At 46.6% G+C, this 16,764-nt stretch overlaps 2 protein-coding genes across 3 annotated transcripts in view; both read right to left on the bottom strand.

The window, feature by feature from the left end:
* LOC112308985 (vomeronasal type-1 receptor 1) overlaps window positions 1–16,096 on the bottom strand; it is a 41,873-nt gene extending 25,777 nt beyond the window's left edge. Inside the window, exon 1 of the mRNA XM_071220545.1 lies at window positions 16,038–16,096. The gene's annotated coding sequence lies outside the window, so the exon portion shown is untranslated. The remainder of the gene's footprint in view (window positions 1–16,037) is intronic.
* On the bottom strand, window positions 8,389–16,085 carry LOC128779166 (vomeronasal type-1 receptor 1-like). Of its 2 annotated transcripts, none has more exons than XM_053917952.2 (2): window positions 15,996–16,085; window positions 8,389–14,810 (listed from the first exon to the last, which is right to left on the bottom strand). In XM_053917952.2, the coding sequence occupies exon 2, from the start codon at window positions 14,805–14,807 to the stop codon at window positions 13,833–13,835; it is 975 nt and encodes a 324-aa protein (XP_053773927.1). In that variant the 5' UTR covers window positions 14,808–14,810; window positions 15,996–16,085; the 3' UTR covers window positions 8,389–13,832. The 2 variants fall into 2 exon arrangements, with proteins under 2 accessions (XP_053773927.1, XP_053773934.1); XM_053917959.2 differs by having other exon boundaries at window positions 15,993–16,074.
* Window positions 16,097–16,764: the final 668 nt, after the last annotated feature.

Here is a 16,764-nt window from a genome sequence, read left to right as displayed (position 1 = left end):
AACATCCAGAATCCAGTCACTCATACACAGAGTCTGTCCTCACTCCTTTATTGTGGGGACAGGATGGGAATACCATGTCATCAGACAGACATCAGAAAACTGGGAAGTTTCACTGCTGCCCTTGTAAATGCCACTGCCTCCACTGCCCACCCTGAGGGCATCATTGCCCCCAGGGTGCAACACCCACTCCTGATTGTCAGAGGACAGCACCTCAGTGTGCTGCCTTCTCACCCATTCCATGTATCTTCTCTCCTAACTCGGTTTATGAGCCTCAGATGTCAGTTAGAAGAGCTCATTGCAAGAGACAGAAGCCACTTCTTATTCCAAAGCAAGTGGGGACTGGCTGAAGCGTTGAGCGGCCCTCCTCACTCTATTGAAGGGAGAGCTAGCACCCTGAAGGACAGGGACGAGTCTGATTTGGGACCTGCGGGTGCCACCAACGTGGTCTGTCATCTCTGCCTTTGGTCACCAGCTGTGTCTGCTCCAGATTCAAGACGGGGAAGACACACACTGATTGTTGTCAATCAGGTCACATTCCCTCAGTTTCATCCAATGGCCGTGCCTGGTGGGCTGAAGTTCTCTTGCTGGTCCAACCCCCATGCCCCCACCCACTGAGAAGGGGGTGTAGGAATTGTCATCAACGACGTTCCAGGCCCTGTCCTCAGGAAGGGTGTAAGACCAGAGAGGGGTTCAGAGCAGTTAAGTAAAATGCCAAGGTCACATCACAAGACACTGGCGACCTACTATTCTATTACATGTTGCTGCTTCGATTTGCTAATATTTTGTTGAGGATTTTTGCACCCGAGTCCATGAGGGACCCTGGTCTGTGGGTTGCTATGCTTCCACATCCTTGTCTAGTAGGAGTGATGCTGAGCTCATAAAATGGTTTGGGAAGTATTCCCTCCTCTATTTCCTCAAAGAGTTTGCACGGTACTGACTTTAACCATTCCCTAAGTTCTTGATAGAATTAACCAAGTGAAACCCGATAGGCCTGGTCTTTTCTCAGTGGGAAGCTATAAAGTCAATTTTTCTTATACTTTTGAAACAATCCCAGAGAAAATGCAGACATAGGTTTGTGAGAAAATTGCTTTCCTGACACCTCTTCATCTCTGAATGTTTTAGTGTGTATTTTCCACAAACAAGGTGTTTTCCCTGCATAATCACAGGGCATCCATAAAAGCCAGGATGCTCACCTTGATATTGGACTGTCCTCTAATCCTCTGGCTGTACTCAATTTCAACAGTCATCCCACTGGTGGATTTTATAGTTTTAATTATATCTTATTGATTATGCTATTACAGTTATACCAACTTTCTCTCCTTTGTCTCCCTTCTTCCAGCACCCCCCACACCATCCAGCAATTCGCCCACCATTGTTCATGTCCATGGGTTATGCATGTAAGTTCTTTGGCTACTCCATTTCCTATATTGTATTTTACATCCCCACGGCTATTCTCTAACTACCTATTTGTACTTCTTAATCTCCTCATCTCTTCACCTGTTCTCCCCCCTCCCCCACACATCTGACAACCTTCTGGTAACTAACTTCTTTTCTCTTGCTTTTCAGAGTCCCTCTTACCCTTAACCTTTGGCCTTTTAATTATGATGTGTCTTGGAGTGGGCCTCTGTGCATCCATCATAGGTGGGACTCTCTGTGCTTCCTGGACTTGCATGTCCATTTCCTTCACCAAATTAGGGAAGATTTCTTTCACTGTTTTTTTCAAATAGATTCCCAATTTCTTGCTCTTTCTCTTCTCCTTCTGGTACACGTATGATGTGAATATTGGGTCTCTTGAAGTTGTCCCAGAGGCGGTTTACACTATCCTTATTTTTTGGATGCTTGTTTCCTCCTATTGTTCTACGTCACAGGTAGCAAACACAAGGCCCACTGGGAATGTGTTCCAAGACCTGAAACCATGGCTAGTATGAAACCCCCTATACATCCTGTTCTTCCCTATACATACACACCTATGGTAAAGTTTAACTGATGACTAGGCACAATAAGAGGTCAACGACAATAACTGAGAATATAATAGAACAATTACAGTAATTACTGCAGTAAAAGTCTGTGAATGTGGTTTCTCTTTATCTCCAAATATCTCGTTGTGCTGTGCTCCCCCTTCCTTACGTGATGACGTGAGGAGGTGCAGGGCCTGTGGGATGAGACGGCATGAGGGGCAGGCTTTGTCACATAGTGTTCGGCTTCTGGAAGGGCCAGGGGGACACAGCTGTGCCATACTGCAGTCCATCTGCCCATCGGACGGCTCCTGAGGGACTCAGGTGCAGGTGGAGTAGACAGCACAGTTACACTTGACCCAGGAGAGACAGAGTGGACCAGCACAAGATTCCGTCATGTTATGCAGAATGGCATGCAATTGAAAACTTGTAAGTTGTTTATTTCTGGAATTTTCCATGTATTCTTTTCCACCAGGGTGGCCATGGGTAACTGAGATGTGGAAATCGAGCCTGCAGATGAGGCGTGGGACAGCACCATACTCTTTGTGTTAAGAAGTAGATTCTTTCTACCTCATTCTTCTTCTTCATGATTTCTTTGGGCAATTCTAAGTCTCTTGCAATTTTATATACATTTTAGAATCGGATTGCCACTTTGTACATAGAAGCATTTTGGGATTCCAGGAGCGTTCCTATTGAGCCTGCCCGTCATGTGGGGGCATGTCCCCATCCAGCAATGGTAAGCAGCCTGACATGCGAACACAGGTGTCTCTCCACCCAGCTGCATCTCTCAGGTCTCTCAATGGTTGTGGTTTTGGGAGTGTAACTTTTATGGTTCTTTAGAAAACATTCCTGGAACTAAGATGGCGGCGTAGGTAGACACACTGCGCCTCCTGGTACAACCAGAACTGACAGAGAATCGAACAGCAAGGGGGACCGACACCAAGGAAATAGAAAATAAACATTCATCCAGACTGATAGGAGGGGCGGAGATGGGCACCAGGGTGGAGAGGACTCCTGTGGCTGTGGCGGGACTGAGACTGGCGGAGTGTGGGACAAATGGCGCAGGCAGTCTGAGCACTAGCAGACCCTGAGGCCCCACATTTGCACAGATAAACCCAGAGGGCCGGACTCAGAGTGGCGGAGAGTGGGGCAGGCAGAGAGGCGGGTAGCACCCTGTGGCACCACATTTGCCCACAGATAAACCTGACAAACGGCGGCAGCGAAGCAGACCGCGTAACCTAGGGCTCCAGCTCAGGGAAATAAAGCCTCAAACCTCTGATTGAAAGCGCCCCTGGGGGTTGGGGCGGCAGCAGGAGAGACTCCCAGCCTCACAGGAGAGGTTGTTGGAGAGACCCACAGGGGCCTAGAGTGTGCACAGGCCCACTTACTCGGGAACCAGCACCAGAGTGGCCCAGTTTGACTGTGGGTATCGGAGTGAAAGATTGAAATCCCGAGGAGAGTGAGGCGGGCGCCATTGCTCCCTCTCGGCCCCTCCCCCACGTACAGCGTCACAGGGCAGCAACCAGCGTTACCCCGCCCAGGTGAACACCTAAGGCTCCGCCCCTTAAAGTAACAGACGAACTAAGACAAACAAACAAAAAAAAATGGCCCAAATGACAGAACACTTCAAAGCTCCAGAAAAAATACAACGAAGAGATAGCCAACCTATCGGATGCACAGTTCAAAGCACTGGTTATCAATATGCTCACAGACTTGGTTGAATCTGTTCGAAAAACAGATGAAAAAATGAAGCCTATGCTAAGAGAAACAAAGGAAAATGTTCAGGGAACCAATAGTGATGAGAAGGAAACTGGGACTCAAATCAATGGTGTGGACCAGAAGGAAGAAACAAACATCCAACCAGAAAAGAATGAAGAAACAAGAACTTGGAAAAATGAGGAGAGGCTTAGGAACCTCCAGGACACCTTGAAACGTTCCAACATCCGAATTATAGGGGTGCCAGAAGGAGAAGAGGAAGAACAAAAAATTGAAAACTTATTTGAACAAATAATGGAGAACTTCCCCAATCTGGCAAAGGAAATAGACTTCCGGGAAGTCCAGGAAGCTCAGAGAGTCCCAAAGATGCTAGACCCAAGGAGGAACACAACAAGGCACATCATAATTACATTACCCAAGATTAAACGCAAGGACCTACATCCAAGATTACTGTATCAAGCAAAGCTATCATTTAGAATGGAAGGGAAGATAAAGTGCTTCTCAGATAAGGTCAAGTTAAAGAAGCTCATCATCACCAAGCCCTTATTGTATGAAATGTTAAAGGGAGTTACCTAAGAAAAAGAAGATCAAAAATAGGAACAGTAAAAATGACAGCAAATTCACAGTTATTAACGGCCACACATAAAACAAAAACGAGAGCAAACTAGGCAAACAACTAGAACATGAGGGTTGTCAATAAGGGAATGGGAGGGGGAGGGGGGGTAAAGGTACAGAGAATAAGTAGCATAGATGATAGGTGGAAAATAGACAGGGGGAGGGTAAAAATAGTGTAGGAAATGTAGAAGCCAAAGAACTTATAAGTATAACCCATGGACATGAACTATGGGGGGGGAATGTGGGAGGGAGGGGGGTGGGCAGGATGGAGTGGAGTGGGGGGGGAAATGGACACTGTAATAGCATAATCAATAAATATATTAAAAAATAAAATAAATAAAATAAAAAGAAAGGCAAAAAAAAGAGAAAACATTCCTCAGTATTTTATTCTCTTTGATGTTAGCTTTAATAAATTTGCTTTCTTAAATTTACTTCCTAATTCTTTATTACACGTTGTGTTAGGCAGCTCGAGCTGTTATAACAAAATACAGTAGACCGACGGGTGGCTTAAACAATGGAAACGTATTTTCTCCCGGTTCTGGAGGCTGCACAGTCTGAGATCAAGGCCCCAGGAGAGTTCTATTCCTGCTGAGACCTCTCTACCTGGCAGGCGGATGGTTAGAGATTCGACACAAATATTTTTTGGTGGACGATACATTTCAGAGTACAAATATAGACAAATACCATTGATTTTTTGCATGTTGTTTTTATTCTGCAACCATGCCAAACTTATTTATTAGTTCCAATTATTTGTAGCTGGTTCCTCAAGATTTTCTATGTATAGATCATGTCATCCATCAATAGAGAGTTTTCCTGCTCCCTTTGCAATCTGTCCTCCTTCATTGACCTTTCTTGCCCTATCGCTCCACTTAGCACCTCTGGTATGGCGCTGAGAGGAAGGGCAAGACTGGACATTCCTGGCTGCTCTCTGACCTTGGGAGAAGCACCCATTCTTTCTGAGTAGATATTAGCTGTGGGTGTTTGGTAGATGCCCTTGATCACTTTGAGGAAGGTCCCTTGTCCCTGGTTTGTGAGTGTTTATATGGAGTACTGGGTGAGAGGGGCAGGGGGACAGTGGCTAAGGAGAGTTGAGCATCGTGGTGCATAAAGACACACTTCCAAAATCCAGTCCCTCACATTCTGTGAAAAGTTGCGTTCATCCCACTCAAATGCTCCATGACAAAAGAAACAGGTCAATTTAACAAAAAACTTAGAGTGTGGAAAAACAAACAGTGTGACACTTCTTTTAGCCTTGAGGGAGAAAAGATACTTCCTGTAGAGAAAATAAATGCCTGTAACAAGGGGGTGTGGTCCGCAAGCCCAAAGGTGACCTGCCGCAGCTCCTGGGTCTGGATCTTGCTGCAGGAGGGTTGGGGAACCCGAGCCAGATTCACCCAGTTCTCTCGTGCTGCAGTGAATTCCTGTATGGAAGTTTTTCAGAATACACCACAGCACTCATCTTTGCACAGACGTGTTCAAACACACACACACACAGCATCAATGGAAGGACCTGAAATACTTCAAACTCTGGTGATCATAAAGAAGAGTGGGTGGGTGGCAGCCATGGACAGGGGTCCAGGGACAGGGGTCCAGGGACAGGGGCAGGATGGAGTGAGGAGCAGTCTGGGAGGTCAGCAGGTCTCCCGGGCTGGGCACTTTGGGCAGGTGCAGTCTTCACCTGGAGAACCCACCTCCCAGGGAATCCCACTAACAGAGGCGCCTCCCACCCTGACCACACCGCTTCCCCAGCTCTCTGTGCCCCAGAATTGAAATCTGTAGCTACTGAGCTGGGATGACTCAGCATTTCTCAGGTGAGGACCACACGCTTAGTGAGTGGTGGCTCTGCCCCGCTCAGGCCTGAGGTTGTCAGCCATCATCCAAATCAAAGGGCAGACCAAGCAGGTTCCCATCAACCTGTCAGCAACACCACGTTGCTAAAACCTGGTGGCAGAAGCCCTGAAAAGATTGTACCTGGCCCGGGTGCAGGCCCCCCTTCCTGCTCCACACGCCTCCCCAGGGCTCTGCTTTCAAGGAGCTCATGCAGATTTGACAAACGATCTACCCCAAGTCCTTCCAGGTGAGGCACATCTTCCAGCACCCCATTCCTTCAAGTGTAAGGCAAAATCGTCCACATTCCTGCAAAACAGGAACGGAACACGCACTAAGATTGGTAGCAACCCAAACAGAGCAGTCACAAGGTCCAACTTTGTGGCTCTATGTATGACACTGAGAGAGGCGGACCTGGGGGAAGCTGGCTTGAGCAGGAGCCTCAGGGATTCCCCCATGAGCTGTGACCCAGTTTCTGGAGACAACCACTGGGCCAAGGGGCAGGGGTGGGGCTCAATAGTTCAGCACCATTCCCCAAGGCTCTGGACCCTGCTCAGCAGGCGACCCTGTCCCAGCAGGCTTGCCCTGGCCTTGGCCAGCAGGATCCCATGCAGGGTCTTCAATGAGCCACTGAGTGGGGTGGGGCAAAGGGCCAGGACATGTGAGGGGGTGGCAAGGAGCATGGAGCAAGCCTCTTGCCACACAGCCTCACTCAGAGGACAATGGCAATAGTGGTACCTGGTCCCAGGGTGCCTGGGGGTCAAATACAACAATCCGTTGGGATGATTCTGAGAACAGGAGTGTAAAGCTTTCACAAATAAGAAAGATGTTATTCCCCCAGAGGACTCTCAACTGACCTGCAACCAGTGAACTCTGCTCCCCTGTCAGCTGGTGTTTTTGGTCCCTCTGCAGAGCCTCAGCCCCCGAGGTCTGTAGGTCTCAGGGTGCCCCCCACTCAGGTTTGCTCTTGCCGGGGGACCTGTGTGCTAACCAAGAATCATTACCAGAAAGTCCCCAGAACCTTTAATGTCAGCTCTTCTTGTATTTGTAGTGAGCCGACAGCACAGTTTCTAAGAAAACTGTGCTGAGTGCTTTAGTCAATGGAGTCCGCTTGGGTAAAAAAGTTGTTTCTGATGAGGTGTTAGTGTCGAATATGGGAGAAAACTTCCAGGTCTGGGCTGCGATTGTCCCACAGTCCCCCATGGGCGTGTGTTACCCAATAGAACAGAAGAAGACCGGATTGGCACCAGCATTTTAGCAAATTGATAGATGTTGATATTTTCACTTAAAATAGGTACAATACTCACAACATTGGAGTGAACGTCCTCACTCCCCTCTACAGATCTTTCTAATTCCACAGTGACTTCCGACTCCACTGCCTGGAACAACTTCCAGTGAGCTTGGTCCTGGGGTACCCATGCCCCTTCCGAGAAGTGTCATGCCGGGGTTTTTTTTCACTGTGGTAAATTGCACTGAACATAAATTTTACTATCTTAAACATTTTAACGAGTGCCAACCAGTGGCTTCAAGTACATTCACCATGGTGTGTAATCATCACCCTGCCTAGTTCCAGGACTTTTTCACCTCCTCAGATGGAACCCCTTGCTTGTTAGCAGTCTTCCATCCCACCCCCTGCCAGCTGCCCATCTGCCTTCAGGCTCTGAGTTTGCCTGTTCTGGACATTTCCTATAAATTCTGTCATGGGGTATTTGCTCTTCGGTATCTGGCTTCCCTCATGGCATTTGACATATCTTCACGCCAGATGGAATTTGAATTAGTATTTCGAGAGCTTCTGTAAATTTCTCAGACCAAGTCTCATTCTCCGATATCCGGGCTCCTTGTTGTGCCTGGTAGTGCGGGCCAGGCTCCCAGTGACTGCCTCCCTGAGGAAGGGACGAAAGGACCCATAGGATGGTCAGGAGTGCTGGGGAGGAGTCTCCTTGGAAATTGATTCTCAATTTCCGCCTGTGGTCCTCTCCCAGTCCCTGCACAGGTGCTTCAGGCCACATGAAGACCCTACAATTTCCGATTCAAGGACTCAGTCCAAGAAGTGTCCCCTCCACAGAACATCTGATTTATTGTGTTGAGGAATGTCTGCCCACCCAGAGGGGCCACCCCAGTCATGCACAGACTCATATGTCTGTCAGGGTGACGTTAAGAACTGTGGAGGGGACATGGCCCGGTCAGAGAGGCTGGGCCGAGTGCACACCAGCTGGGGGCCTTCAGCCCATGGGGCCTTGGCATCTCTGGGCCCTGACTCAGGATCGAAAACTGATCACTTCTAGGCCTAGGAATGTAGAACAGGAAGTGCTTTTATTTTTGTTAACATGCGAATGTACATAATGGACATTGAAAACATAGTAATACATTAGTGACTCTAGATTCTCCAGAAACCACAACAAGTGTCTAAGTATTTAATGTCTTATGTAAGGTTTTGGAGGAAATGAGAGAGTGAAGGACAAAAACGGAGTCAGTTTGCCTCAGTCCTGAGCTGCCTTGGAACCAGGCTGCTCTAGCTGTGACAAACCTCAAAACAGGGAGGACCCTGTTTCCAAAACCATGTCATGAAGTCCTACCTGTGGTGGGAGGAGTATGGGGAGGGCTGAGGAGATGAAGGCTGGCTAGAAAGGGGCCTCATCTGCCCAAGACCAGGAGTGACCCTGCTGCCCCTCCAAGGATGCAGCTGGAAAACCCCAAACATGGCAGAAAGTCATGGAGATTCCACAGAGACTCAACACCTGCTTCCCAGGTCCCCCTTCTCCTTGCTCTGCCTTCCTGCCCTCCCTAGATGGACAAAGGGCTAATGCCCCCAAATCTGGACAGGCATGCCACCGTCCGGGCAAGGACAGAGGACAGGAAGTACAGGTCCAGGGGGCAGTGCCCTTCACTGATCACGTGAGCCCCGTGGCGTGGACTCAGTCTTTACCTTTAATGTGATGGGCCCTGATGGGGTGGTCTCTGAGTCCCTACTGACCTTCCTCAAAACGTGCTTTTAAACATTCTGCTTCCTGATTCCCTGGTACCTTCTCTCTTAGAATCGCTAGAGCTCAAATGCTGATTTCATAATATCGCTGTGTTGTCACAGCCAGAGTTGCTTCTCTGAGGAGATCTTGAAGAAGAAAACCAGGATACTGTGATTATGCAATGGAGCCCCTTTACACTTTATAACAAGGGAAACTTAGTAAAAATGAGATAATTAAGGGTGCAGTCTCCCTAAATGAACCAGGATGCAGGCTTTGTTTTATGGTTGGATTAACGCTTGTTCTTATGCCTTCCATGTATCTAAAACCCCGGTTTATGTGCAGCGACCCAACGCTCTTACTCAGCAAGGGCATCTTGTGTTGGGACCTGGCCCCTTTAGAGGAGGAGCCTCCCTGGTCGGAGAGTGTTGGCTGTGCACTGAGGCCATAAGCTGAGGGACCATGACAGGTTAAAACCACCATGGGAGAGTGTAATCATTCCCACAACATTAAAAATGGAATTAACATATGACTTAACAACTTCACATTAGGTCAGTTTGGAGGAACTGAAAGCAGCACTTGAAGAGATGTTTGCACAATGGCGTCATAGCAGCACAATGCATAACAGCCAAGGAGTGGGAAACTTGTGTCCGTAGATGGATGAATGAAGAAACCACATGTGGTACATACATACAATGGAGCAGCCTTAACATGGAAAGCAATCCCAGCCCGTGTTACAGTGTGGACATTAAGCCGAGTGCAATCACCCAGTCACAAAGGGACAAATACTGCATGAGTCCACTTACATGGAGAAACTGAAGTAGTTCCATTCATAGCAACAGAGCGGAGAATGGTGGTCACCCGTGCTTGGGGGAAAGGGGACAAGGTTTTTATTTAATGGGTGTAGAGTTTTCGATTTGCAAGATGAGAAGATTTCGAAGCTGCTTGCACAACAAGGTGAATGTTGGAAACCCCACTGAACTATGGACTTATACTTAAGATGGTGAATTTCATGTGATGCGTTATTTTCACAGTTTAACAGAGATAATGACAACTCCAAACGTGGGAGAGGATGGAGAGAAACTGGATGTCTCCACACATTGCTGGTAGAAATGTGAAGAGACATAGCCACTCTAGGAAACAGGTCTCAGTTTTGTAAAAATGGAATGTACACATATCATACAATCCACCGTGTACTCCCGGGCATTTATCTCACAGAGATGAGAACTTAGGTTTTCCCCAAATCCTGAACACAGTACTTCCTGTAACAGACACACTGATGTCTATTTCTAACCACCCAAACTGACAGACAGCCCTAACGTGCCTCAGCGGGAATGGCAGGCAAAGTGTGCTGCATCCCTGTGAGATCTCACTGGACAGTAAGAGTGATCGGGCTACTGACACATGGGACGATGGGAGAGATCAGAGACAAATGCCCAGCGATAAAAGCTGCTCTAGGAGCCTATACGCTGCTTAACTATAGGACTACATAACCTGCTTGGGAAAGCAACACCACAGAGAACAGAGAGCCGAGGTAGTGGGAGGACATGTGCCTGAAGAGGCAGCACAAGGGACACCTCTGTGTGGATGGAAGAGTCCTGAGTCGGGATGGAGGCAGCGGTCACATGCGTGTGCACCGTGGTGACAGGACGTGAGACTACAGCTGCACGTGTCACATGTCACCACACTCAACCGGGACTGTGCTTATGGAACATGCCCCACAGGGGGAGCGGGAGGACGGGTGAGTGGGACTTCTCTGCACTACTGTTATGTTTCCCTGTGAATGTACCATTATCTCAAAATGAAAGCTTGCATTTTAAAACATGGTAACTTTCCCTGTGTTAAAATAACTTGCCTCAGGTTCCCCAGGTAGTTGACTGAGCTTGGATTTCATGAGTGTACATCTGCCTTCAGAATACCAACAGAGAAAAGAGAGAGTAGATATAAAAGGAGAAAGAAAAATAAAGATGAGAAATAAAAGTGAGAGGAAAGAGGGAGTAGAGAGAGCAGGGAGGGGGAATAAGACAAAAGAGATGAGAAAGACAGGAGGAAAAGAAAAGACAGGAAAGAAAGAGAGAAGAAAAAGGAGAGAGGAGAGAGATAAAAGAGAACAGAGAGAGAAATGAGAGGAAAGAAAAGTTAGAGAAGAGAGAAGAGAGACTGAGAGAAAAAGAGAAGAGAGTAGAAAAAGAGGAAATCAGGAAAGAGAGAAGTCACTACCTCAGAGAGCCCAGAGTGCAGAGAGTAAAGAGAGAGGAAAAAGAAAAGAGAGAGAAAGGAGGAGGCAGAGGAGAGACAGGAAAGAGGGACGAGAGGGGAGAGGCGGGAGGGACGAAACCCACACCCTTGGCCCTGAGTTTCTCATACATGGCATCAGCTGCTTTCCTGAAGGAGGGAGCCGGGGGAGGTGGGAAGAGTTAATTTCCAGTTGTTTAAAACACTTACTCTCTTTATCGTTAAAGGGATAATCGCCCTCACAGATTCAGGGGTTGGGGGTTAATAATATTTGAGTTTTTAATTCCAGTTAGTGTTTGATGTTTCTGTTTTGTTTATTTTGTTCTTTAGATTGAATATGTAAAGTCCTTCCAGCCAAGATGGAGGCTTGGGTAGACACACTTTGCCTCCAGGTGCAACCAAAAGAAGGACAACAACAATTTAAAAACAAAAGTAACCAGGACTGCCAGAAAATGGAACTGTAAGCAAGTCCTCCAACCAAGGACTTAAAGAAGAAACATTCATCCAGACTGATATGGGGGTGGGGGGCACTGGGCAGCCAGAGCTGAGAGGACTCACTGCAAGGCCACAGTGGACTGGGGTGGGCAGGTGGTGGGTGGAGGACTGGATTTCCCACATTTGCCTGTGGATATGCCAGGAAGAAAAACAGGAGCAGGACAAACCAGGCAACCCAGGGTTCCAGTACAGGGGGATAAAGCTTCAAACACCTCTGGCTGTTAAAAGCTGTGGGGGTTGTGGTGGTGGGAGAACTTCCCAGCCTCACAGGAGGGTCCCTTGGAGAGACCCATAGGGCCCTAGAATGTACACACACCCACCACCTACGCAGGAATCAACACCAGAAGGGCCCAATTTTCTTGTGGGTAGCGGGGGAGGTGACTGAAAGCCGGCACCGAGCTGAGCAAGAGGCATTGTACCTTTTCAACCCCTCACCCCTGGCAAACACCTAAAGCTCCATCCCTTACTACCTAACAGGCCCACTGAGACAAAACAATATGGCCCAAATGGAAACAGATCAAAGTCCCCAAAATAGAACTAAGTGAGGAAGAGAAAGCCAACCTGTCAGAGGCAGAGTTCAAAACACTGGTAATCAGGATGCTCACAGACATGATTGAGTTCAGTCACAAGATGAAGGAGGAAATGAAGGCTAGAGAAAGGGAAAGAAAGGAGCATATACAGGGAAACAACAGTGAAGGGAAGGACACCAGAACTCCAATCAAGGATTTGGAGCAGAAGCAAGAAATAAACATTCAACCAGAACAGAATGAAGAAACAAGAGTTCAAAACACTGAGGAGAGGCTGAGGAACCTCCAGAACAACTTTAAACATTCCAACATTCCAATCATACAGATGCCAGAAGAGAAGAGGAAGAGCAAGAATTTGAAAACTTATTTGAACAAATAATGAAGGAGAACTTCCCCAATCTGGCAAAGGAAACAGACTTCCAGGAAGTCCAGGAAGCTCAGAGAGTCCCAAAGAAGTGGGACCCAAGGAAGCACACACCAAGGCACATCAAAATTACCTTACCCAAGATTAAAGAGGAGAGGATCTTAGAAGCAGCAAGAGAAAAGGAGACAGTTACCTACAAAGCAGTTCCCATAAGACGATCAGCGGATTTCTCAAAAGAAACCTTGCAGGCAAGAAGAGGCTGGAAGGAAGTATTCCAAGTCATGAAAGGCAAGGATCTACACCCAAGACGACTCTATCCAGCAAAGCTATCACTTAGAATGGAAGGGCAGATAAAGTGCTTCCTAGATAAGGTCAAATTAAAGGAGTTCATCATCACCAAGCCCTTATTACATGAAATGTTAAAGGGACTTATCTAAGAAAAAGCTCAAACTGTGAACAGTAAAATGACAACAAACTCACAACTGTCAACACCTGAACATAAAATAAACAAAACCAAAAACTAAATAAACAACTACAACCAGGAACACAATGGAAGAAATGGAGATCACATGGAGGGTTATCAGCGGGGAGGGAGGTGGGGAGAATGGAGGAAGAGGTGGAGGGAATAAGAAGCATAAATGGTAGGTGCAAAATAGACAGGGGGAGGGTAAGAGTAGTATAGGAGGTGGAGAAGCCAAAGAACTTACATGTACGACGCATGGGCATGAACTAAGGGGGGCAATGCTGGTGGGACGGGGTGTGCAGTGCACAGGGGAATAAAGAAGAGGAAAAAATGGGACAACTGTAATAGTATAATCAGTAAAATACACTTAAAAATCAAATCAAAGAGAAATAATTTTTTACAATTTTAAATTGCAACATGTTTCCAATATTACAAAACACCATACATTACATATGTTATCGTTTTAAAGGTTAAACCACATATAATAGTGTTCTACTCTAAACATTACATTTAATGTCTAAAATGTTTCATAAATTGACACCGCATTGATTTTACTCCCTGTTAGCACAATGGGGATTAAATATATCCCTCAAGCCATGAGAAGCATGTGCCTCTGGATGTGTATCAATGAATCTTATCGTGGAGACCAATGCTGAGGAGTGTTCATTGGGTCATTTAATTTACTTTAATGAAAAAAAGTCTCCTTATTTTGATGACATTCATTCTGGAAACTCTATTCTCATTTTTAATCAGTACGAAAGGACAGATGGTTGGGTAACATGAAGAAATAAAGTTATTAATGTTCTCCAGTTGCCAAGTCCTCTTATTTCCAAATTGTGAATAAGCAGTAAGAAAGCTGTTGGTCAAGTAAAAGAAGATAAAAGTGCAAACCAGCAGGAGAATGAGGTGCATAGCTCTGTGTTCAGGAGAGATTCGTGAAGAGCAGACGCTGCTGCGGATGTGTTGGGCTGTCTTGTGGTGACTGGAAAGGACACTCACCATGTAGATGCTATTGCAGACCATCAGGGAGAGAAAGAGGAAATCTTGAATGCACTCTGTACTGAGAAATGTCACTGCTACCCGGTGATCATAGCTACTCACCTTACAAAAAGGACTGTAGTACCCAGATGTCACATCAGTGGTATTCCTGTTGGCCACAGTTTTTAAGATAATCACAGAATAGACGACCATGCTGATGATCCAGCAGAGAAATATGGAGGGTTGAAGGAGCAAAGAGATTTTGTTCTTGAGCCAGACGCATTTACAGCCACTGGCAGCAATGGTCACCGCCTGGAACGTGCTATGGAGGGAGGTGGTGTACAGAGAAATACTCCGCGTAACTCTCTGAATGTAGAGCACTGTTTTACAACCGGCGTCGCCTATCTCAGGCCTCATCCCAAAGGCACTAATTATATTTGGAAGCCCTCTGAACACGAGGGTCAGGGCGTTAGCCAAAGTTAAGTGGGCAAGGATCCCATCAGCGGGCTTCTTCTTACGGGGGACAGTGAGGGCGTACATGTATAAAGCAAAGAGCAAGGAGTTCCCCAGGAAACCAACACCAGTTTGAATGGTGAGGAAGACCCCAAACAGGGCTTCACCGGAAATCATGGTGCGTCCGTCTCTCTTAGATCTTCCAGGCCAAGACCCCATGTCCTAGAGACAAATAATTGACTATGAACGTAAACACTGATAGCAATTAAGACTGAGAAATAGTTTGTCAGGTTGCAGGGATAAATAAATGTAAAGGAAATGTAATATCAAGCGCTATGGAGAAGAAAGTTATTTGCCAGAAACATAACTTCAACTTCAGGTGTGCAGAATGGAATAGGGGATGCAAGAGAATTTAGCCTGAGATACAGTAGACTTTTTTTTAATATCTTATTTTCTTATTTTGTAGAAGGGAAGGGAGGGAAAAGAGAGGGAGAGAACATCAATGTGTGGTTGCCTCTCATGCTCCACTTCTTGGGGACCTGGCCTGAAACCCAGGCATGTGCTCTTACTGGGAATCAAACTGGTGACCCTTTGGTTTGCAGGCCAGTGCTCAATCCACTGAACCACACCAGCCAGGGCAAAAAGATACTACACAGAAGCATAAAAAAAGTAAATGAGGAAGGAAAAAGAACAATTATTCTTCTGAATATATGATACAGTAGCAAAAGCCTGAGAGACCGTAACTAGCAGGATAAAAGTACAGATACATGTCACAGAAGCAGAAAAATAGAACAATGAAGAAAACGACATATAATTATTGGTAAGGAAAAGGGGTACGTGTACTTAAAGAAGTAAAACACTGTCAAGTATTTAAATTAGGCCCTGAAAACAGGTGAATAAACACCGAACAGAATGTGCAGCCCAGAAAGAGAAGCAAGGACTGGACACAGCTGAGCGTTGGGACGAGCCCTTAGGTGGTGAAGGGCCACAGAGGGCTGGTCAGAGAGAGCGCCCAGGGCAGACCAGGGAACAAACTCCTACTGCATCTCAGTCTCTAGTCCAGTATGTGTGAGGGACATAATAAACTAACAAAAAATGTCTCAGTCTATGTTGGGAGACTCTTTGAAATCCATGTAAGGAAGAAAAATGAGAATAACCATGAAGACAAAGAAGATATTTAAAAAAGGAGAAAACTTTAAAAAATGGGAAATTAATCAGTAAAAAAGAAAAGAAACAACGAACAAGAAATTCTTAAAGCTGGTATTTATATAAAAAGCCTGGTTGTACATAAGAACTGAACACAAAGAAGAAAGCTGAAACAGAGGGGAACACGGCTATAAGACTGAGTTCACATTTGGAAAGACGAGAATAAAACAGGGAGCAGAAATTCTGGAAAACACTTACTACCTCCTTGCTACCCAGGGCCGCCAGTCACAGCAGCATCCTTACCACAGCTGGTCTCCACAGGCCCCGTGCAGGTGGGTGGCTCTCAGCTGTGCTGAACAGCAATGGCAGGAATCGGGGTTATGAGGAGGGGCTGAGTGACTTCATCTCCCTCTGGGCACCAGCCACTTTGTTATCCAAGCTGGAAATTGCCTGTGTACAGGGACTCAGCCTGACATGTCCACAGGCACCTGAGCTGCTGTCCCAGGTGCAATGTGTCCCCTGTTAAGTTATTAGGATCATCAAGTACACCTGTGCAATGTCCTCCTGAGCCAACACATGGCCTCTGGGTTGAACTAAGTGCTAAATTATTCCTGAGGGTCCCAGAGCCCTGATGGGAAGCTCATCAGAAGTTTGTGCTCCCCACTAACAGTGACAATTTCCAGTGTGAAACTGGCCACAGGGCAGCAGCCAAGAGCTGGGTGCTGACAGGCTGCCGAGGGCTGAATTACAAGTTTCTGAGACATTCACACAAAACAGGCATACTGCATTGTCTCCTTCTGTGACCAAAGCTGAGGTTTTACTTGACTTCCCAATACATATTCAATGATGTCACTTCAATAACGTTAAACACAGGAAAAATTACCGTTTTTTAAAATGCAAGCTTTCATTTTGAGATAATGGTACATTCACAGGGAAACATAACAGTAGTGCAGAGAAGTCCCACTCACCCGTCCTCCCGCACCCCTGTGGGGCATCTTCCACAAGCACAGTCCCGGTTGAGTGTGGTGAC

The sequence above is a fragment of the Desmodus rotundus genome, chromosome 2 (genome assembly GCF_022682495.2).
Source record: "Desmodus rotundus isolate HL8 chromosome 2, HLdesRot8A.1, whole genome shotgun sequence".
Taxonomy (NCBI): Eukaryota; Metazoa; Chordata; class Mammalia; order Chiroptera; family Phyllostomidae; genus Desmodus; species Desmodus rotundus.
This window is presented reverse-complemented; position numbering and strand designations above follow the sequence as displayed.